The sequence below is a fragment of the Phocoena phocoena genome, chromosome 3 (genome assembly GCF_963924675.1).
Source record: "Phocoena phocoena chromosome 3, mPhoPho1.1, whole genome shotgun sequence".
NCBI classification, from domain to species: Eukaryota; Metazoa; Chordata; class Mammalia; order Artiodactyla; family Phocoenidae; genus Phocoena; species Phocoena phocoena.
This window is the reverse complement of record NC_089221.1, coordinates 30626844-30651515: the sequence shown is the minus strand read 5'-3', so window position 1 is coordinate 30651515 and position 24672 is coordinate 30626844. Positions and strand designations below refer to the sequence as shown.

Sequence of the window (24672 nt, the reverse complement as noted above, 5' to 3'; positions counted from 1 at the left end):
GAAGAATGAGAAAACATTTCCTTCAAGAAAATGTTCTGAAATAATTCCACATAGGAAATGGATCCTGTAAAGGTATTTTCATAGTGGTTTAATAGGTGTTCACAAAAAGGTATTTTATGGCAATGTCACTCTTCCTCACAAATTGAGTATCTTCATTTATTGGCCAATTTCATAAAACTTAACATTCTAGAGGTCAGATTTAAAAAGCTGACTTAAAAATAGTACATATTTTTAAAAAGACTTAACTTTGAAACAGACCTCATCCCCTGTAAATTTTAGGCATTAGTATTTCTGAGCATCAACTATGCAAATCAACTAATTAAATACCCACCTCCCCATCTGTAGTAACACATAAATGACAACTGCTCCCAAAAGATGTATAAAACATTTAGAATAGAAAATGAGTAAACATCTCAACTAGTAAAATTATTCCTTTTTCAGCATTAAAAAATAACTTGTGAAAAATGTAATGTTATTATGAAGTGTCATAGTCATCTCAATTCTATTTTGAAAATAACACATGGCATAATTTTAACTAAGAGAAATGCTAGTTTTCCAAAATAGCATGACTGTTACCTTTCCCCAAGACTGTTATCTTTTCCCAAGGTTTAAAAAATAAATATTACCATCATGACATTACTAGAAAGAAATTGAAGCATACAAGGAATAAACTATAGTTTCTTTTTATATCAAAATGTACTCTTGAAAATGTGTTTGGCACAGTGCTAAATCATATATAGTTAATACTAAATATTGCAGGATACAATAAAACCCTGGAATTAATTGTTTACACCCTCTTATGGGAATGAAAATAATAGATACCAATTATTCAGAAGTCAGCCTATACAAACTGTATAAACAATATTTTATGTTTTGTTTTGAAAACCAGTGATATAATAAATTTTACATAAAAGACTGCAAAATAATATAAATGGATTTAAACAGATCTTTACAATAAGAAATTCAAATGGAAACAGACAAGTAACAAAGAGAAGTAAAAAAATTTATTGCAGTATTCGCTCCACCAGATTGCCTGGGGATCCCTTTTCTTGTATTGTTTTCAGGGTGACCTAATACATCAAAATCTACATTTACAAAAACTCCTTCTGCAGATAGGTCATAGATACTGCATGCTTTTTTTTTTTTTTTTTTCCAACAGAATAAATTATATATCCAGGAGATTCTGCCATTTTACAGCCTGGAAGAAACAATGCTTCCCTGGAAACTGGGCTAAGCTAAAGAAAGCCATCCGCTGCTAGGTTAAACTCCAAGAACACTTTATTAAGAACATTAACAGACTAATTTCCAACATTCACTTGTTTATTTTTTCAACAGAAAGTTTTTTCCAAGATATAAACAATGTTTGTTAAACTATAATACAGTGGGAGGAAAAATGAGCTGAGGATCTGTTTCTGCTGCACAACAGCGAAGGGAGCTCCCACAAAAATGTTTTGCCCAACATTTCCTTCTTTTGTTCCTGCATCCCAGGTTCCATTCTTACTCTTCATAAAACTGATTTTTTTTTTTTTGCCAGAATGTTGATATTTCAAGTTTCTCTGCCTTTAAAAAAAAACTCCTGTAAATTTGGCTGCATGTACAAATTCATTAGCTGGAAGTCCCGTCCTTGGCGGCATACAGGGATCGTAAAGTCTGAACAACTTTATTAGTCAGCTTATTAGCACTCGTTAGAGCAATTTTTTTGTAAATAATGTCTGACTCTTTAATAGTGTCTACCCAAGGCACCAGTTTGCGGCCATCACGGCGCTTAGCCTCAGTCCAGGAGCCACTGTAGGAGCCTGCCATCCACTGAACACTGAAGCCATTGCTGGTTTTCTGTACTACTCTTGCAATTTGTGGTCGATCTTTGTACTTTGGACAGCAAATAGCGATGACATCCATGACGTCAACACTTTCATTCATCTGTGCTGCCAACTCCGTAGAGTCTGAATTTCGTTTTGACCTTCTCAATGACTAAAACATTGGGAGGGGGGAAAAAAGACCAAGTGTTACACAAAATAATTTTAGTGAAATTATTGTCTTTATTGCTTTTAATCCCTTGACGCCGGGAGTTGGGATTTCCCAGCACACTTCCATTGCCGGCAATGAGACGCACCGTGACCGCCAGCGCCAAGGGGTTAACATATACTTGTAAAACCATGTAACTCTTAATTTGTACCCGTGTCTTTACTCTTATTGATATATAAAATTATATATACATATGAACCATAAAGCTACATAAAACTTATCAACAATAAAAAAGGATAACACACATTAATACAATCCAAAGAAAAATTAATAACCCTTTATGCTGGATAAATCTCATTTCTGTTTTTTTCTTTTTTATTGTCTTTTATGTTAAACTTTCTACAAAAGGATGTATAAATGGATAAGTAGAGAATTTCTATCTACAAAATGTTTTCTCTCATAAGTATTACATTACTCGGTGTACATTTAATAGACTGACATATATAAGCACATAAAAATCATTTTACGTAATACGCTGCGAAATACGTTGACTCCTCCTCCGCCTCACCCCTGAAGTGCCTCCTCCTCTATCCTCCCCATCACTTTCATCATCTTCTGTCTCTGCTGCTGCATTATTTTTAGGGCTGCCTCCTCCAAGCAGCGAGGTAATTGCTTTGTTCCGAGCATTTGTGCTAGCTGACACCTCCCCTTCTTCTTCCTCTTCATCAGGGTCCAGATGTTCCATGAGAAGTTTGAACTACAAAAATTAGATATTAATTTAGAATTTTAAGTAAATTTTTTTCAAGTAAGACTGCCAAATTCCTAAATGTTTTCCTTTATTTAAAATTTTTTTCCTAAATGTTTTCCATGGTAGTGGTTTGGTGTGGGTGAAACAGACTTTAGCTATTGTCCAAGCTGGGGGCTGGCAAACATTTTCTGTAAAGAGCCAGATAGTAAGTATTTTTGGCTTTGCAGGCCAAAATGTAATACAAAAATGAATGGGCATGGCTGTTTCAATAAAACTTTATTTTACACAAACAGGCAGTTGGCCAGATTTGGCCCATAAGCCAGATGTTGCGGACCCTGATCCAAGTTATCAAGCAGCCAAGTGATTACTAATTATTGACAGACTTTTAAACATTTCTGCCCCCATTTTCTGCTCTCCACCAAGATAAGAGGATACAACAGGAAACAAAAAATGCTGAAGAATTTTAAAGAACTAAAATAAATGTCAAATTTAGAGTACAAGGTTTGCAGTCTATGAATAATATGAAAACCATTGTGTACATTACATTCTTGGTCAAAAAAAAATCATTATTAGTTGTGTTCAACTACCAGCTTTAAGTAGATTAAAATTAAAGACTTTATTTTTACTTTTTAGGACAATCTCGAAAATTTTTTTAAAACGTTAAAAAATTTTTATTCTGGTAAAATATACATAACATAAAATTTACCATTTTAAAGTGTTTAATTCATTGACAGTAAGTATATTCACACTGTTGTACAATCATCACCACAGTCACTTCAAAAACTTTTTCATCATCCCCCAAAGAAACTCAATCTGTACCCATTCAATACTCCCCCCATTCCTGAGACAGTGGATGCAAGAAGAACTACAATCCTGCAGCCTGTGGAATGAAAACCACAACCACAGAGAGACAAAATGAAAAGGCAGAGAATTATGTCCCAGATGAAGGAACGAGATAAAACTGAGAAAAACAACTAAATGAAGTGGAGATAGGCAACCTTCCAGAAAAAGTATTCAGAATAATGACAGTGAAGATGACCCAGGACCTTGGAAAAAGAATGGAGGCAAGGATTGAGAAGATGAAAGAAATGTTTAACAAAGGCCTAGAAGAATTAATGAACAAATTGAGATGAATACAATAACTGAAATGAAAAATATGCTAGACATAATCAATAGCAGAATAAGAGGCAGAAGAACGGATAAGTGACCTGGAAGACAGAATGGTGGAAATCACTGCCACGGAACAGAATAAAGAAAAAAGAATGTAAAAAAATGAAGACAGCCTAAGAGATCTATGGGACAACATAAATGCACCAACATTCGCATTATAGGGGTGCCAGAAGGAGAAGAGAGAGAGAAAGGACCAGAGAAAATATTTGAAGAGATTATAGTTGAAAACTTCCCTAACACGGCAAAGGAAATAGTCACCCAAGTCCAGGAACTGCAGAGTCGCAGGCAGGATAAACCCAATGACAAATATTCCAAGATACACAGTAATCAAATTTACAAAAATTAAAGACAAAGAAAAATTATTAAAAGCAACAAGGGAAGAATGACAAATAACATACAAGGGAACTCCCATAAGGATAACAGCTGATTTCTCAGCAGAAATGCTGCAAGCCAGAAGGGAGTGGCACGATATATTTAAAGTGATGAAAGGGAAGAACCTACAACCAAGAATACTCTACCCAGCAAGGCTCTCATTCAGATTCCACAGGGAAATCAAAAGCTTTACAGACAAGCAAAAGCTAAGAGAATTCAGCAACACCAAAACAGCTCTACAGCAAATGCTAAAGGAACTCCTCTAGGTGGGAAGGAGACTAGCAACTTAAAACAATCTTGTACATATACAGACTGCTATATCAAAACCTCATGGGAACAGCAAACCCCAAAGCTACAATACATACACACAGAAAAAAGAAAAAGCAACCCAAACATAACACTAAAGATGGTCATCAAACCACAAGAGAAGAGAACAAAAGAGGAAAGAAAGAAGACCTACAGAAACAAACCGAAAACAATTAAGAAAATGGCAAAAGGAACACACATACCGATAATTACTTTAAAGGTAAATGGATTAAATGTGCCAACCAAAAGACACAGGCCCACTGAATGGATACAAAAACAAGACCCATATATATGCTGTCTACAAGAGACCCACTTTAGACCTAGGGACACATACAGATTGAAAGTGAGGGGATGGAAGAAGGTATTCCATGCAAATGGAAATCAAAAGAAAGCTGCAGTAGCAATACTCATATAGGACAAAATAGACTTTAAAATAAAGACTGTTACAAGAGACAAAGAAGGACACTACATAACAATCAAGGAATCAATCCAAGAAGAAGGTATAACAATTGTAAACATATATGCACCCAACTTAGGAGCACCACAATATGTAAGGCAAATACTAACAGCCATAAAGGGAGAAATTTACAGTAACACAATAATAGTGGGGGACTTTAACACTCCACTTTCATCAATGGACAGATCAGCCAGACATAAAATCAGTAAGGAAACACAGTCCTTAAATGACACATTAGATCAGATGGACTTAACTGATATTTATAGAGCACTCCATCCAAAAGCAGAAGAAAACACATTTTTCTGAAGTGCACATAGAATATTCTCCAGGACTGACCACATCCTGGGCCATAAAGTGAGCCTTGGTAAATTTAAGAAAACTGAAATCATATCAAGCATCTTTTCTGACCACAACACTGTGAGATTAAAAATAAACTCCAATAAAAAGACTATAAAAACACAAATACATGGAGGCTAAACAATATGCTACTAAACAACCAATGGATCACTGAAGAAATCAAAGAGGAAATAAAAAAAATATCTAGAGACAAATGAAAATGAGAGCATAACGATCCAAAACCTATGCGATACAGTAAAAGCAGTTCAAAGAGGATTATAGCAATATAACCTTACTTTTGGGAAACAAGAAAAATCTTAAATAAACAACTTAACCATACACATAAAGCAACTAGAGAAAGAAGATCAAACAAAACTGAAAGTTAGTAGAAGGAAAGAAATAATAAAGATCAGAGCAGAGATAAATGAAATACAGACAAAGAAGACAAGAGCAAAGATCAATGAAACTAAAAGCTGGTTCTTTGAAAAGATAAACAAAACTGATAAACCTTTAGCCAGACTCATCAAGAAAAAAAGGGAGAGGACTCAAATCAATATAATGAAAAAGGAGAAGTTACAGCTGACACCACAGAAATATAAAGGATCTTAAGAGACTACTATATGCAACTGTATGCCAATAAAATAGACAACCTGGAAGAAATGGACAAATTCTTACAAAGGTACAGTCTCCCCAGACTGAACCAGGAATAATTAGAAAATATGAACCAATTACAAGCACTGAAATTGAAACTGTAATTTAAAAACCCCCGAGCTTCCCTGGTGGCGCAGTGGTTGAGAATCCGCCTGTCAATGCAGGTGACATGGGTTCCAGCCCTGGTCTGGGAAGATCCCACATGCCATGGAGCGGCTGGGCCCGTGAGCCACAACTGCTGAGCCTGCGCTCTAGAGCCTGCAAGCTACAACTACTGAGCCCACATGCCACAACTACTGAAGCCCGCATGCCTAGAGCCCGTCTGTGCTCTGCAACAAGAGAGGCCACTGCAGTGAGAGGCCTGTGCACTGCAGCGAAGAGTAGCCCCCCTTGCTACTGGAGAAAGCCCGTGTGCAGCAACAAAGACCCAATGCAGCCAAAAAACAAACAAACAAAAAGAAACTCCCCCAAAACGGAAGTTCCGGCCCTGATGGCTCCACAGGCAAATTCTATGAAACATTTAGAGAAGAGCTAATAACACCTATCCTTCTGAAACTGTTCCCAAAAAGTGCAGAGGAAGGAAAACTCCCAAACTCATTCTGTGAGGTCACCATTACCCTGATACCAAAACCAGACAAAGATACCACTAAAAAAGAAAATTACAGGCCACTATCACTGATGAACATACATGCAAAAATCCTCAACAAAATACTAGCAATTCAAATTCAACAATACATTAAAAGGATCATACATCATGATCAAGTGGGATTTATCCTAGGGATGCAAGGAGTTTTCAAGATCCACATATCAATCAGTGTGATACACCACATCAACAAACTGACAAAAACCATATGATCAGGACTTTCCTGGTGGCGCAGTGGTTAAAAATCTGCCTGCCAATGCAGGGGACACAGGTTTGAGCCCTGGTCTGGGAAGATCCCACATGCCGTGGAGCAACTAAGCCCACGTGCCACAACTACTGGAGCCCCCACGCCTATAGCCCATGCTTCGCCACAAGAGAAGCCACAGCAATGAGAAGCCTGTGCACTGCAATGAAGAGCAGCTCCTGCTTGCTGCAACTAGAGAAAGCCCACACGCAGCAACAAAGACCCAATGCAGCCAAAAATAAATAAATCTGTATATTAAGAAACCCCCAAATGATCATCTCAGTAGATGCAGAAAAAGCTTTTGACAAAATTCAACACCTATTTATGATAAAACTCTCCAGGAGTGGGCACAGAGGGAACCTATCTCAACATAATAAAGGCCATATAAGACAAACCGACAGCTAGCATCATACTCAATGGTGAAAAGCTGAAAGCATTTCCTCTAAGATCAGGAACAAGACAAGGATGCCCACTCTCACCACTTTTATTCAACATAGTTTTGGAAATCCTAGCTACGGAAATCAGAGAAGAAAAAGAAATAAAAGGAATCCAAATTGGAAAAGAAGACGTTAAACTGTCACTGTTTGCAGGTGACATGATACTATACATATAAAATCCTAAAGATGCTATCAGAAAATTACTAGAGCTCATCAATGAATTTGGTAAAGTTGCAGGATACAAAATTAATAGACAGAAATGTGTTGCATTTCTACACACTAACAATGAAAGATCACAAAGAGAAATTCAAGAAACAATCCCATTTACCACTGCATGAAAGAGAATAAAATACCTAGGAATAAACCTACCTAAGGAGGCAAAAGACCTGTACTCCGAAAACTATAACATGCTGATGAAAGAAATCAAAGAAGACACAAACAGATGGAAAGATATATCATGTTCTTTGATTGAAAGAATAAATATTGTCAAAATGACTATACTACCCAAGGCAATCTACAGATTCAATGCAATCCCTATCAAGTTACCAATGGCATTTTTCATAGAACTAGAACAAAACATCTTAAACTTTGTATGGAGACACAAAAGACCTCCAAATAGCCAAAGTAATCTTGAGAAAGAAAAATGGAGCTGGAGGAATCAGGGTCCCTGACTTCAGACTATACTACAAAGCTTTAGTCATCAAAACAGTATGGTACTGGCACAAAAACAGAACTACAGATCAATGGAACAGGACAGAAAGCCCAGAAATAAACCTACCCATCTATGGTCTATTAATCTATGACAAAGAAGGTAAGATTATACAATGGTGGAAAGACAGTCTCTTCAACAAATGGTGCTGGGAAAACTGGACAGCTACATGTAAAAAAAAGAAATTACATCATTCTTTAACACCATACACAAAAATACGCTCAAAATGGATTAAAGATCTACATGTGAGACTGGACATTATAAATCCTCCTAGAGGAAAACACAAGCAGAACACTCTCTGACATAAATCGCAACAATACCTTTTCTGATCCATCTCCCAGAGTAATGGAAAAAAAACCAAAAATAAACAAATGGGACCTAATTAAACTCAAAAGCTCTTGCACAGCAAAGGAGACCATAAACAAAATGAAAAGACAACCCACATATTGGGAGAAAATATTTGCAAATGATGTGATTGACAAGGGATAGTCTCCAAAATTTACAAACAGCTCATGTGGCTTAATATCATCAAAACAAATAACCCAATCAAAAAATGGGCAGAAGACCTAGACAGTTTTCCAAGGAAGACATATGGATGGCCAAGAGGCACATGAAAGGGTGTTCAACACTGCTAATGATTAGAGAAATGCAAATCAAAACTACAATGAGATATCACCTCACACCAGTCAAAATGGTTATCATCAAAAAATCTACAAACAATAAATGCAGGAGACGGTGTGGAGAGAAGGGAACCCTCCTACACTGTTGGTGGGAATGTAAATTGGTACAACCACTATGTAGAACAGTATGGAGGTTCCTTAAAAAACTAAAAATAGAGCTACCATGTGACCCTGCAATCCCACTCCTGGGCATATACCCAGAAAAAAACATGGTCTGAAAGGATACATGCACCCCAATGTTCACTGCAGCACTGTTTACAATAGCCAAGACATGGAAGCAACCTAAATGTCCATCAACAGAGGAATGGATAAACAAGATGTGGTACATATATACAATGGAATATTACTCAGCCATAAGAATGAAATAATGCCATTTGCAGCAACATGGATGGACCTAGAGATTGTCATACTGAGTGAAGTCAGACAGAGAAAGAGAAATATCATATGATGTTGCTTTATGCGGAATCTAAAAAAAATGGTACAAATGAGCTTATTTACCAAACAGAAATGGACTCACAGACTTAGAGAATGAACTTATGGCTACTGTGGGGGAAGGGTAGAGGGAATGGATAGTTAGGGAGTTTGGCACTGACATGTACACACTGCTATATTTAAAAAGGATAACCAACGAGGACCTACTGTATAGCACAGGGAACTCTGCTCAATGTTATGTGGCAGCCTGGATGGGAGGGGAATCTGGGGGAGAATGGATACATGTATATGTATGGTTGACTTGCTTGGCTGTGCACCTGAAACTATCACGACATTGTTAATTGGCTATACTCCAATACAAAATAAAAAGTTTAAAAAAAATCTAAAAAACCCCACCCAACTCCCCATTCCTTCCCATTCCTGCCTCCCCTCCCCCCGTAACTTCTGTTCTATTTTCTGACTCTCTGAATTTGCCTTTTTCTTTTTTTGGGCTACACTGCAGCTTGAGGGATCTTAGTTCCCTGACCTGGGATTGAACCTGGGCCCTCGGCAGTGAAAGCACGGAGTCCTAACCACTGGACTGCCAGGGAATTCCCTGAATTTGCCTATTCTTAAAGATACTTTAAAAGCACAATTTATACACTCACATACTCACATACTTCTTAGGTGGGTCTATATGTAACAGATATACAAATATACACACACACACACACACACACACACACACACACACACACACACACACACTTGTACTGCTTCTGTAAGAATACATGAAAAAGTAGTAATATTGGTTGCCAGAAGAGGAATAGAATGGCTGAAGAGGGCAGGAGGATGACTTTTCATGGTTTTTCCTTTGATGAAATATAAACCATGTAATCCACTGAATTAAAAAAATACATATATGGTCACAGCTTTTCTCTAAAACTTGCCTAAAAACTTTGCTTTTCACTAAAATAAAGTTAGTGGTCAGCTGGTATTTCCTAGGAAAAAACAATTGTGCAGTGGGTGAAGTGGGAAAGACAAGCTTAAAGTAACTCATTAAAACTACATACACAAAAATAATGAGTGATGGGTCGCGAAGCATACCTTCAATGAAAGGAGGTAGCTATCTGTCTCAAAAGAATTTACTTTTTAAAAAAGTCATTATCAAAATTAAATATATTTTGGTTTTACTACTCACATCTAGATACTGTTTTACTATACTCCTCTTCACATCTTCAGTGATTCTGGAATTAGCCATATCACTCCGCAGGAAGTCCAGTGTTTGTTTGGGATGAAAATGAACTCCTGTTTTTCGGTTTATCGCTTTATCATACACTTTTGCAGATTCAGATGGAGAGTATTTCTGAATTTTACTGTTTTGGGAAAGCAAAACCATTAACTTAAAACAAATTTTTTAGGCATTTACATTTAAATTGATTCTAGTTAAATTTTATTTAGTTATAATTAAACTTTTTGTTATATAGATTTTAACCAGTGAAATTGTATACAAAATAAATATAATTTTAAAAAGGGAAGTAAAGACACAAAATCAAAGATTAAAAAGAATACTCTGTTTCTGTCAGTATTTGTCTTGAATAGAGGTATCATTTAAATGAAAGTAGTTTCTCATGTCTATTTCTTAGCACCATGATTGTGACTGTAGGACAGTTTTAATATAACTACTCAATACTACCTAACTGGTTTACCTCCTTCTACTGTTTTGTGCCCCAACTATTCATTCTCTACACAGTGACCAGAATTATTGCTTACAAACCTGTTTCACATTATTAACAACACTGTTTCAAAATTTTTCCAACACCTTAGCACTGCCCCAAGACTTTACAAGGTTTTAAATTATTCTGAATTACAGGCGTATCTTGGAGACGTTGCGGGTTTGGTTCCAGGCCATCGTGATAAAGCAAATATTGCAATAAAGCAAACCACATGAATTTTTTTGTTTCCCAATGTGTATAAAAGTTACATTTACACTATATTATAGTCTATTAAGTGTGTGACAGCATTATGTCTAAAAACAACATACATATCTTAATTTAAAAATATTTTATTGCTAAAAAAATGCTATCATCTGAGCCTTTAGTGAATCGTAATCTTTTTGTAATAGCAACATCAAAGGTCACTACAAAATATAATAATAAAAAAATTTAAATACTGTAAGAATTACCAAAATGTGACACAGAGACACAAAGTGAACAAATGCTGTTGGAAAAATGGAGCCAACAGACTTGATGCAGGGTTGCCACAAACCTTCAATTTGCAAAAAATGCAGTATCTGCGAAGTGCAATAAAACAAGGTATGCCTGTGGCTGCCAATATCTAACATCAAGATAGTTCTCATTAAAATCTGGATTATCTAGCTTCTCTTGAAAAGGTGGAAGCTCTGGCCACATTGTTCCCACTCTCTTCCATGGCAACAAGCTGATGAACATCTGAGTAATATCTAAACCCTTTAGAAGAAACATGTTCATTTTGCCACTGACCTACCAGGTCTACTTTACTCATTTCATTATCTGTCCCTACGAACATGTGACTTCATAGGGTTTCAATGAATGTGGAAAATGTCCAGAATTCCATGGGTACAGGCAGAAAAGAGATACCTATAGTGATTGACAATGGGTAAAATTATAGGGCACTCTAAGTTATTAGTACTTTTCTATCTCTTACTTGATAGTGTACATTAAAGGCTGCTAGACTGTTAGAACTTAGCCTAGTTGGTCTGCATCTATTCTTCATTCATAGCTCTTCTTTTTTAAATAAAATTTATTTATTTTTGGCTGCGTTAGGTATTCGTTGCTGCGCGCAGGCTTTCTCTAGCTGCGAGCGAGCGGGGGCTACTCTTCGTTGCAGTGCACGTGCTTATCATTGCAGTGGCTTCTCTTGTTGCAGAGCACAGGCTCTAGGCACGCCGGCTTCAGTAGTTGTGGCATGCGGGCTCAGCAGTGGTGGCTCGCGGGCTCTAGAGTGCAGGCTCAGTAGTTGTACTGCACGGACTTACTTGCTACGCGGCATGTGGGATCTTCCTAGACCAGGGCTCGAACCCATGTCCCCTGCATTGGCAGGCAGACTCTTAACCACTGCACCACCAGGGAAGTCCCCACAGCTCTTTAAAAACTTGAATTTGTTATCTATTTTTAAGGTTAGTCTAATTCTCTAGTATCTTTTTAAGGATATTAAGGATTTAAGTCCTCTAATTTATAATGCATTATCTCCAATTAGAGGAATAGTTTTCCTCTCTTCAATAACAGAATGGACAAATTATGGTAGATTATACAACAAAATAGTATACACCAATTAAAAGGAACAAATTCCTTTAAAAAGAGCATTTTTAATATTCAGCATGCAATCAAAACTGGGTTTCATATTTGTTCATTATTTGAACACAGCAAGTTTTTTCTCTCACTGCTTATGCAACCTTACCTATCAGAAAATCCACAGAGATTCTTCAAATGTTGTTTTAACATCAGAAGCAATAAAATACCCTGGGAGACATTTGCAAACTCAATTAAAGGAGCTGAATTTTCTGGCAAACATTTCATCACTGAATTTATATCATCTTCTGAATCTGAATCTGAATCTGAATCTACACGTTTCCGTGACTTCCGAGGCCTGGAGACTTCTTCTTCACTCTCGCTTGACTCATTTTCCTTACCAGGAGATGGTTTTCTCTCTTTCCTTTTGTCTTTTACCATAGACTGAAAAAAAAGAGGAAATTATTCTGTCTGAAAAAATAATAAAACAAAAGTACCACTACAACTATACATATGCTCCATTTAACAGCTTCAAAAGTATCCTTATATTAGTATTTTATATATTGAAACCCTCTGATTTTCCATAAACAACTGGGGATGCAACCCTTGGGGGAAAAAATTATGTTCCAAGACTAAATAAAATCCACTCCTTCAACCACTGTTCCACCCTCCCTAAACCATTCTGAAATATCATTCAAAGGGAGAGAATTTTCTTATAGTAATGAAAGATAAATTAGTTATAGAAGTAACAATTTGATATACAGGTAAGCCATTATAGAGGAAAAGAAGTAATTATAATTTTTTTTTTTTTTTTTTTTTTTTTTTGCGGTACGCGGGCCTCTCACTGTTGTGGCCTCTCCCATTGCGGAGCAGAGGCTCCGGACACGCAGGCTCAGCGGCCATGGCTCACGGGCCGAGCCGCTCTGCGGCATGTGGGATCTTCCCGGACCGGGGCACGAACCCGTGTTTCCTGCATTGGCAGGCGGACTTCTCAACCACTGCGCCACCAGGGAAGCCAGTAATTATAATTTAACTGGGGAAAATATAATAGGCTTGATTTCCCCAGCTTCTATCAAACTCTCCCTTTTAAGAACTTTTCAGCAAGATAATGTGCAACTTTCTTTAAATACTTAAATTCTGGGTTTTTGTACTTTATGAAACTGTTAGCTTTTAAAAAGAAACAAAGTCAGCTGGTTTCAAGGTGGAAAAGACCAGATTACAAAGCAATATTCAAAATGTAACTGCTAAGAAATAAAACAGGAGAAACAGATACAAGTATATATACAACAGTAAGTGAAGTAAAATAAGATAACATGATGGATCAAGTTCCTGGGAAATTATTAACCTCTCAAACTTTAATGTGCATATTAAACAACTAGAGATTTTGTTAAAAATGCAAACTCTGTTTCAACAGGTCTAGGGTAGGGCCTGAGGTTCTGCAGGTCTAACAAGCTCTCAGGTGAGGCCAGTGCTACTGGTCTTGGTCCACACTTCAAGTAGCAAGGGTTTAGATACTTCTGTAATTCCAACCCTTAGGTATTAAAAAGATCTCCCTGGGCTTCCCTGGTGGTGCAGTGGTTGAGAGTCCGCCTGCTGATGCAGGGGACACGGGTTCGTGCCCCGGTCCGGGAAGATCCCACATGCCGTGGAGCGGCTGGGCCTGTGAGCCACGGCCGCTGAGCCTGCGTGTCTGGAGCCTGTGCTCCGCAATGGGAGAGGCCCGCATACAGCAAAAAAAACCCCAAAAGAACAAAAAACCAAAACCAAAAACAAAAAAAGATCTCCCTGATTTACGAGTTTGACCAGGCTGAGTTTTCAGCACTACGATATTGTAAAATGAGATATATACTTATATCATCAGGTACATGAAAATACTCCAATTAATTTACAAAGAATGGAAATTACTGAGTGCACCTACTATGTACCCAGGGCTATACCAGGTGCTTTTACAATGAAACCAATTATATTTCCTTCTTAAAAACCATGAAAGAAAAGATACAAAGTTTACAACAAAAAAGTTAGTAAAGATTTTGGGCATACAATATGCCAACTCCATTATGATGCTGGTGTTCAGGGATAATAAGCAAATCAATAGTATAAATTTTCTGTGTTTACTTGTAAGTAAGCTACTTATATTTATTCTGTATTTCTTCAAGTATACTACTATTATCTACAGCATTACCAGATTTATAAAATAGCAAAGTGTTTTAAAATGGGGTTTAAACAAATATATGAATGAACACCAAACACTTAAGGTCAATGCTTGAAGTGAGATAAATAAAGCGGGATGGCTTATCAAGAGAACAATCCACGTGTGTGTGTGTGTGTGCATGCACATGTGCACGTGTGTGTGTATAAATTCCACCTAAATGATCTGGAATGAAATGGTTTTAAGATCTTTCTTAATGGAAATGAAATGGCAACCCACTTCCTCTCCCCAATTCAAGCACTACCCAGATTTCAGTTAAGTTTATTTAGAAAGATTTTATATACCTATGAAAAGAATAAAAAGAACAATGAGAAACAAAACAGTGAAAATAGCATGCCTGTACTTTGAAAGATTAAGAATAGTAATGTGTGTAACTTACCTCCTTGAACGACTGCAGTAGGTTACTACCAGAAACTGAGAGTGTAATGTCTATATGATGCATTATAAACAACGGCTCTTCCTGTGTCTGGTATGGAAAACAGGCTAGATTGTCTGCTATATACAAGAGCATATTCACTTCTGTTTTCTGTAAATTTTAGAAAAAAAGGTACACATGTTTAGTGGATAATCTAGAAATCCATCACAAAAGCCTTTTTAGAGAAAATATTACAGGGCACTTTCACCTCAGTTAATGTTTCAGAACGAGAGAGAGAGTTGGGGAGCGGAAGAGGGAAGGAAGAAGAAGGGAGGAGGTGGAACAGAAACGGATTTTACAGAATAATCTTAAACCCATTTTAAGAGATTTCATAATGACTTAAACCATGGTACCTTAAGAAGGGAAGGGGTGAACTTTTTTAGTGCACCCAAGTGGGAGTCCCTGAAGTTTTCTTATAGAGTATATAGAATCTTTAAGATAAATCCATACCACATCAGAAAGTATACATATGAATCCATAATTATTTGTCATTGTGCCTCTAAAAGTTTAACCCATATGGAGATCAGTTACACACAGTTACTATTCTGCCTTCAAAAGTAAGTGGTAATTATAGTACTAATATGTGGGTTAAAAAAAAAATCAAAGTTCATGTACTCATAAAACAATTGTCAGTTTCATATGTGTACATAATTTAGAATATCAGAGTCATTCTGACGGTGTTACCAGTTTCATACCAAAAAACTAATGCTGGCAAATTATGGTTACTACTAGTTGTTTGCTTTAAAAGAAGTAACAAACTGAGATTTTCAGCATTTACATGATGATACAGAATATAAACAGAAAGACATGTTAATATTTAAATTCCTTTAAAACATTTATAGCTTAAAAAAAAGAAAAAATAGGCAATTAAAAAACACTCCTTCCTAGACATCTCCCTTATCCTGCTGTCCAAACAACATAAAATACAGTATCAGCAGTAGTAATAACAAAAATCCCATAGGACAGACGGAATGAACTTGCTATTAGTACTCATGAAACCCCCACGTTTTTATTTTTAAATGTGTATCAATACCTACATGTTAAAGTTGGAAAAATACAGACAAGCCTTTCCTTCCTGAAACCTTCTTCCTTAGTTTTCTCTTCCTAGCTCTTTGACTATTCCTCTTCTATCTCCTCAAAGCAACTCCTTTTCAAACTGCTTTTAGCAACATTCTGTTCTTTTAGGTGCTTAGGACAAAAATATTTCAGTTATCCTTTGACTATTCTCACAGACTCTCATTTAACTTATTCCTTCCTCACAACGTTTCTTCTTTCCTTTCCTACTGTCATTGTTTTCTTTCCAGCTTTCATCGTAACAGGTCAATCCCGTATTACCTTCAATGTGAACACAATACTAAAAAAATCTGTGTTCCTAAAATGCTCTCTGTCACCTGTCCTCATCACTGAATTTAACACTTTCAACAGTTTTCCACTGTCTACAAGATCCTCCATTAACCATGCCTCATTATGATCTTGCTGCTCCAGTTAAATAACATCTATTCATTATTTCCCATACATTCTTTTTCTAAAAAAAAAAATTTATTTATTTATTATTTATTTATTTTGGCTGCACCAGTCTTAGTTGTGGCATGCGGGATCTTCGCTGCAGCATGAGGGATCCTTAGTTGCAGCATGTGGGATCCTTAGTTGCGGCATGCATGCAGGATCCAGTTCCCCCACCAGGGATTGAACCCAGGCCCCCGGCATAGGGAGCATGGAGTCCCACCCACTGGACCACCAGGGAAGTCCCTCCCACACATTCTTATCTTTGTACCTTTATTCATGTTTTTACACCTGCCCTGCCTTAAGAGTAGATCCATCTTATCCCCTAGGCCTTCAGAGATTTGTTCCTCCTCTGAAATCCACTGTATTACGATAGCTGGATTTCCAGTTTAGCATTTCACATGCTGAGGTGACAGAGCATCCAGCTAATGATATACAGCAGGCAATGAAACCACGTAGGAATTAAGCTCAGAAAGGAGATAAAGACTAGGGCAGTATTGATACAAGCCACCCGGGACTCAGATTATGCTAATCTTAACTGTTAGTTCCTTTACTTAGTGTCCTATCCCTCCGACTGGAGGTAAGATCCAATGAGAAAAAGAGCACTATATCATAGCATTTTGTACTCCTATCTAAATATCTTACACACAATGAAAGCTTAATACTGATGACAGCCCTGATGATGACTAAAATTATAGTCCAAGTAGTTCTAAAATAGAAGTTTGTTATATTTATTTGTTAGATAATATATCCAAAAATTTCATGTTGTACTTAAAAAGAAGAGGTCTAATAAGACATCTACATTCTGGTAATTTTAATTTTACTTTATTGAAAAAATCTGGTGTTGGAACAGCAACAACGTCAAGCTATCAAGTGATTAAAATAAGGAAAAAATATTTTTTTTCTTTTTAAAGCTTTACACAATACACTAATTGGTAAGCTCTACGTGGAAAGATACCACATCTGTCCCATTTACTATTTTATCTTCATCTCCTAGCACAATGCTACCATAATGCAAATAGATGCTGAATAAATATTGATATAAGATGAATGAAAAAATTAAGAGATAAGCTTAAAGAACAGGATGTTTTATTTTCTTGCCTTATGGTCGTGGCCAATACAACTTGTGCAATAGCCCCCTAAAGGGTCAAAATTGTAATTACACAAAAGTGGGCTCTTCATTAAAGGAGGTCAGGTTGAACAACCAGGGATCTCAGCAGCCAAAACCGTATTAGAATAGTTACTCTAACAGCATTCAAGTCTGACAGAAACAAGCGAAATTTCACTTCATCTATCCATATATCTATCTATCTATCTATGCAATCTATCCCTGGAAGTGACAGTTTAGTAACGTAGCTTATTTAAAGGTATGCTTAAAGGAACTGCTATCAAAGTTTATAAGACACTCAGTATGGAAACACAATTATACTTTATCCTTCATTGTGTTTATTCTCATGCAAAATTTCCCCTTCAATTTTGACTGTATACCTTGCAATTAACATAGACCTAAATAAACACATTTAAGATAGCCTCTTATTTACTAAAATGGTAGTATTTTTAAAACGTTGACTACTTTAGGCATAAAATTTATAGAACACTTATTTTCTTAAAATAATAAGTTTTTAATACTTACTGCTGTGTCGTCAAACAGGTTGAGTAAAGAAATTAGAAAGGCTCGTCTGTGTTGGCGGTTTCCACGGATCATGGAGTAAAGGTGTGAACACAAAGCACTAGAGGACTCATCTTGTCTGAAACCTCTTACAGGATCTTTTAGGCATGTATTGATTGCCTGTTGTACCTGGTAAGACATCTTCATACCAGCCACCGCTTTCATCTGAAATCAATAAAAGCCTTATTTTTGTCACAGAAATTAGAAGAGTCAAATTAAAAATATAATTTTGAGTATTATAGTTCAAGGCAAACTTCATTATTTGGTTTTCTTTAAAATAATAAAAATTATAGAATGCAAGTGCTGGAAGGAATACTGCAGATCATCTACTGCAATCTGCTCATTTTATAGAAGAAACAAATGGAGACTCAGAAGAGCCATCACTGCCAAGATACAAAGTAGGGACCAGAACCCATGCATCCTGATTCTTATCCTGCGTGCCTGCTGTACTGTTACCTCTAGCTCAATCTTAAGAGTTAATTTTAAACTAGAGTAAACACCCTGGGGGACAAACTTAGTTGCATGTTTAAAAGTAACTACTAAGCAAAATATTTTATTCTAATATGAATCTGAGCACAACATTTGCTAAAGAAATGGTTTACCAAAGAACGATGTTTAAATTTAGATTGCACAATTTAAAAATACATACATGAATAAATCCAGCATATTTTTTGTCTATTTCCACAAGCTGCTGATCAGCCTTGTTCCGCATAGCTGGTTCTGGGTCTGTGCCCATAGCAATTAAATATGGTACACACTGGAAATAAAAATAAAGAATTCATAAGACATCACCGTAGTAAAAGCTCTATATGTATCTTGATATATGTTAAAACTTGCTATATATCTGGGACATATGAATTTAGCTTTATAGGCCTTCCTATAAATGCCATGGTTTAGTGTTTTTTTTTAAAAACTATTAACCTTCCCTTAAATCTTTCCCTTAAAGCAAAAAAGCACTGGAGTATCAGCAAGAAAATAATGTGGTGAAATTTAAGCAATTTCAGTGTGATTTTAAGGTTCTTTAAAACTAAAGGGCTCCCAGACTAAGAATATCCATTTAAGATTATGATATATACTACAAATGTATAATTCAATAATTTTTCAAGCCTGACTGAATTTTCTATGTAAAGATAATAGAGGAGAAAAAGTAATTTGTCTTCCATACTCAAAACTAGAAAAATATAAATTCTTTCTCACAAAGTTGATTTTAAATATGGCTTCAATGGTCAGACAGTTGGATAGCTAGTAATTTGGTAACAGCCATACTCACTGTACATTTCTAAAAGTCAGGAAACACCACTACTATGTTAACTGAATCTGAATTAGATAGAGGTGAGGAGGTGAGAAAAACAACAACAAACAAACAAAAAACAACTTAAAAAAAGTAGATACAGCACTAACTGAAATGGGTCATCACGAATTAAATCCTGAATTGGGGTGGGGTGGGGAGGAGAAGTCCACAAAGAATATTATTAGCTTAACTTACAAAATATGAAAATGAACTATATATTAGATAATATTGTATCAATGTTAAATTTCCTGAATTTGATGACTGCATTATGATTTTGTAAGAGAATGTCCTTGTTCTTAAAAAAATATACGCTGAAGTGTTTGGAGGTAAAGAATCATGATATCTGAAACTTACTATCAAATGATTTGGAAAAAAGTGTACTACTATCAAATGATTTGGAAAAAAGCATACGTATGAAGAGAGAGAGAGAAAGCAAATGTGGCAAAATGTTAACAAATGGTGAAATATAGGTGAAGAGTATAAAGAAGTTTATTGTACCACTCTTGCAATTTTTTTTATAATTGTAAAATTTAAAAGAAAAGCTTAAAAAGAGAAGATATAATAAAAGCACAACCACCTGAGACCATTTAGAATACCAGCAAAGAGCCCTAAGTATCTAAAAAATTCAGGAGTATCAACATAGTACTGTATACTTAATTAAGTAATCTTGCCCTGAATCATGAAGAACAGGCTAAATACGCATTACTGTGTTTTGTTTCAGGACACAGGGAAGAACACAGCATAACAACATAGAGCATATTTTAGAAAAGTTCCACAAAACATAGCCAAAATAAGAATCTTGAGGGTACAGGCTTTGGTTATCTAACAAATTTACTTCTGCCCCTATGGCACTCTCCTGAACATGTCAGATGGTGAATACTACAACATCAGAATTAGCGGCCAATCCCTTGTAGTACTAATATGTCTTGAGTACATCATCTAGTCTACACATCGGTGTTTTGAGGTGTTGGGTACTTGATATTACTTCCAATTAAAGATGAAGGAACTGAGTTCAGATTATATAGGTTATTTTTCTGTGGACTAAAATCCACCCTGTTTAAGATAGATTATACTCTTAACCCCAGTTACATTACATATTTGACATTACATATGGTTGGTTCTTAGAGATAAGAGTCAATGTCAATTAAAACATATCTATCATTTCAGAAGAAATAATTAGGAGTACGTATTCTACAAATATAAATTGCAAGTTTGTTTAATAGAGATGTTATGAAAATATGGGTATTTTGCAGTAAAGACAACCTAAAAGATGGACTAAAACTTGGATTCTTAAGAGTTTGGGACAAAAAAAAATCAACAACTAAGAGGAATAAAGAACTACTTATTTTCTAATCACCATGTCTTCAAATGGCAACAAATCTGGCTCTTTTGCTAAGTGCCGCTGCTATAAAACATACTTACCTGAACTGGATGAATAAGACCTTGGTTTAGAGTCAATGCAATGACATTTAGGGCAAAGTGGCGTACACTTGACTGGGTGTGAAAAAACGCCTCGAGCACCTGTTTGAGGTAAAGCTGCATGATGGAACTACTCATCCCTGAGGAAACATCACCCATTTCTTTCAAATCTTCCTGTTTTGCAACCTTCTTCCCTACAAAAGGAAGTAAACATACTAAGAACATGTACATTAACTTTACTAAATACTCTAAATTAGGCCACAACCAAAAGCACAAAATGTTATAGCTGGCCCAATGGTTCTCAATTTTTTTTTTTTTTTTTTTTTTTGGGAGGAGGGTCTGTTAGAGACTCCTTTGAGAACCTGATGAGAACTATCTCTCTCCCTCCATCAAAATGTTTTCGTCTGCACATATATTAAATTTTATAAACTACTTCAGGGAGTTTATGAAGGATTCTTCTTTAACTGAACTCCTTTACCTAAAATTCCTTATCTATTAGATATCTGGATTAAAAAAGAGTCATAGGGTATGCTAACTGCAGCTACACTCTGCATTTTTGAAAGTATGTTTTTACTTACAGTCTCTATCTGCCTGCTGCATACGTGTATCTTCTTCTTGTAGGTAGGTCTGGAGGTTTTTTAACACCTGTATTTTTAAATTTACTGAGGAGTTTTTATCAGATAAAATATTATTGTATAGATTTTTCACCTCTTGCTCAAACATTAGACTTGGATGTTGAATAAAGGCAAATCCTAAAGAAGAGAGAAAACAAAAATTCTCTTGATATATTCATATTAAAATTAAATATAACATTTAATGTTGATAAAATTATATAAACAGCTCCTTATTTCAAAAATTAAAACTTAAAATGACTGGAAGAATATGCTGGTGGCCTTACCTAGAGAAGTATTACAGCAGGTACTTCTTTCCCCATGAATTAAAAACAAGAAATTGCATTTCAAAGGAGAATTTCACACAAGAGGAAACCTTGAGGAGGGAGCAGGGCCTAGTGGCTAGGGGAGTGGATTAGGAGTCAGGAGTCTTGGGTTCTATTCCTGGCTCCACCACTGACTTGTAGTGTGACCTTAGGTGAGTCACATAATATCTCTGTGCCTCAATTCTCCATCTGTAAAATGGGGACAATAATATTTACCACCCACCTACCTCAATGGGATATTTTCAGGATTTAAGAGGTAATGTCTGCAAACATTTTTTAGATTCCTAGCAGAAGGTACTACCTTGGAGCTATTAAAAATATATATATTGAAATATATTCATTTGATGAAATGGAATAATTCTAAAATAAAGCTTAAAATCTTCTATTTGTTTCTCATGTCATTATAATTGAAGCCACAATGCTGAATTCTACAACCACAAGCTAATAAGCAGCAAAATAATATTGTCCATGTTTATTTGTACAAAATGCTTATTTATGTGAGATAAAATGAAGATCCTTGATGAAAGCAAGTATTATGGATGCCAAATAACAAACTAAATTCAAAGCATAGAGTGATCAGATAACTAGCCCAAGGTGACACAGGATAACTATGGCCCAGGCAAGATGTCTTTTATTAACTAGTCTAAAGGCACTATTTTCTGGATAGTGCTGCAAGTTAAAATTTACACTCTTTGTTCTCTGAATTAGATGTAACACTATTAGTTTTTGCCACTTTATAGAATGTATGTCCAGATTGAATATTCAAAGGTATACATGTGACTTAAAAGATAATACTCTATCAATATAACTCTCTAGTAAGTGATATCTGAATTTTTACTATATTTGCTATATGTAATTTTCTGAAAGAGATGAAGAAGTAATAAGATATTAAGATTTAAATTTATTTAAAGAAATCAGTAAACATTTAATGAAGTTTGCGTGACTTAGAAATATTAGCAACTGTCTATGCATATTAAATTATAAACCTTGCTAATGCTGCCAAAATAAAATTTCTAAATAAGTTGTTAACCTTACTGAGTAGCTTTACATGTATTTGTAAAAAACAGAACAAACAACAACAACAACACAAAAACCTGGAGAGAGTGCTCTTCTAATTTTTTTTACAGTGCCTTCATTTCAGGTACTTTAATTCTACCCTTCTCATATTTCTCCTGTATACCAATATCTTTCCAGATAAGCCACAAAGACCTAATTTTCTGCAAAGACATGTATTTATTACATCAATGATCCCTGAACAATAATACAGGAAAAGTATACATCCAAATTGTTCCTGTGGGGTTGTTTATCCTGTGCTTCTATATAAATAAATGTTTGGGTAGACTGCCCATTGTTTTCACCTTAGAAGAGGCAGACACATATAATGACAAAACTTTGCAAAGAAAAAGAACAATTTAAAAAATATGCAACAGCACAAATTCTTCTATATCACCTTTCTTTATTAAAGTATTTTAATGAATGTTTTTATGAAACCCTATGAATTAGGGGTAGAAGAATGTATTGTCATCTCTATTTTACTAATGAGGAAACTGACAAACAGAAGTTACACAACTTGCTCAAAGTCACCCAGGAAGTCACTGGATGAACCAATAATGGAACCCAGTTGTTTTAATCCCCAGACTTATATTTGAGATACCAGATCCTACTTTAAACAAAAACATACTTAAAAAACTCAACAATTTAAATTCACAACATTTTAAAATTTGCTCAACCTCTCAAACAACTAAAGAATATGCAGAAATTTAGACTTATCTTACCTAGACCAATGATAGCTTTTGTTTGTACTTCTTCATCTGAATGCTTTGTAAAATACATCAATAGTTCAAGTACCTTATCCTTTATGTTAACCTAAGGGGGAAAAAAACCATGTTAAAGTGTATAAGGAAGAGTTAATTTAGATCGGTTTTCAACTATAAAGGAAAAAAATACCTAAAAGCAAACAATGAGAACTTCCACATGTGAACTTTACTAAGGAATAATTCACCAATACATTTATAAATCCATGAATTTTAGAACAGTGACATTCATTGAGAATGTTAAAAAAATGAACTGCTGCTGACATAAGCAGTGTGCCTACTAACACAAAGCTGATATAACTTGCGTAAACTTATCTTATTATGGACCGGTAACAAACAGTTCATGGATCAGAAGCCAGTCTGAGGACCATGCTTTGAGTAGCACTGTTTCAGAACTAAACCAGACTACCCTAATGCCGCCTTCATCCTGAGTCATTATAGTCATTTTCAATGCCCAGGGTCACACAGTTCTGTTTTTAAAGCATACTAAATAATTAATATTAGGATCTTTACCTTACTGTTGCCTTTAAAATCTTCCAGATCAAAATCAAAATGCCGACATAGTGCTCCAACAGTGAAAAGGGATCTAAGAAGTGCCGGTTTGTTTGTTAGCAGTGAAGTGTTATTTGGGTCCTCTTGGTGCTGACTTTTTAATTTTGAAATGGCACCTAATAAAATAAGTAATATTTATTTATAACAAACCCTCTATCCTTAAATTGTTATGTTCAAATAATTACTGCTAATAAATTAAAATTAAATTTTACTAACGGTTCTAAGTATTAAACATCTAGAAATATAAGGGCATTCCATTGAGCCTAAAAGAATTAATGTAAGAAAAAAATGATATTTAAATTTTATTTTACACGGTAGGCAAAAAACTTACCAACATTTACTTATGAGGAGATAAATTTCTGAAGTAATCATACTGGGTTATTAAGGGAATATAAAAGACACCAGAAAATATTGCTTCTGAGAGTGGACCAGAGAGGACAATCATCACACCTCTTATAATTCCCT

At 35.6% G+C, this 24672-nt stretch overlaps 1 protein-coding gene across 1 annotated transcript in view; it reads right to left on the bottom strand.

The window, feature by feature from the left end:
* Window positions 1-668: 668 nt before the first annotated feature.
* NIPBL (NIPBL cohesin loading factor) overlaps window positions 669-24672 on the bottom strand; it is a 190776-nt gene continuing 166772 nt past the window's right edge. The window contains exons 37-47 of the mRNA XM_065875684.1: window positions 24169-24323; window positions 23617-23707; window positions 21483-21656; window positions 20908-21098; window positions 18844-18951; window positions 18159-18359; window positions 14987-15133; window positions 12568-12842; window positions 10331-10505; window positions 2534-2722; window positions 669-1971 (exon numbers count right to left, since the gene is read on the bottom strand). Coding sequence (XP_065731756.1) covers window positions 1606-1971; window positions 2534-2722; window positions 10331-10505; window positions 12568-12842; window positions 14987-15133; window positions 18159-18359; window positions 18844-18951; window positions 20908-21098; window positions 21483-21656; window positions 23617-23707; window positions 24169-24323 — 2072 coding nt within the window. The 3' untranslated portion in view covers window positions 669-1605. The remainder of the gene's footprint in view (window positions 1972-2533; window positions 2723-10330; window positions 10506-12567; window positions 12843-14986; window positions 15134-18158; window positions 18360-18843; window positions 18952-20907; window positions 21099-21482; window positions 21657-23616; window positions 23708-24168; window positions 24324-24672) is intronic.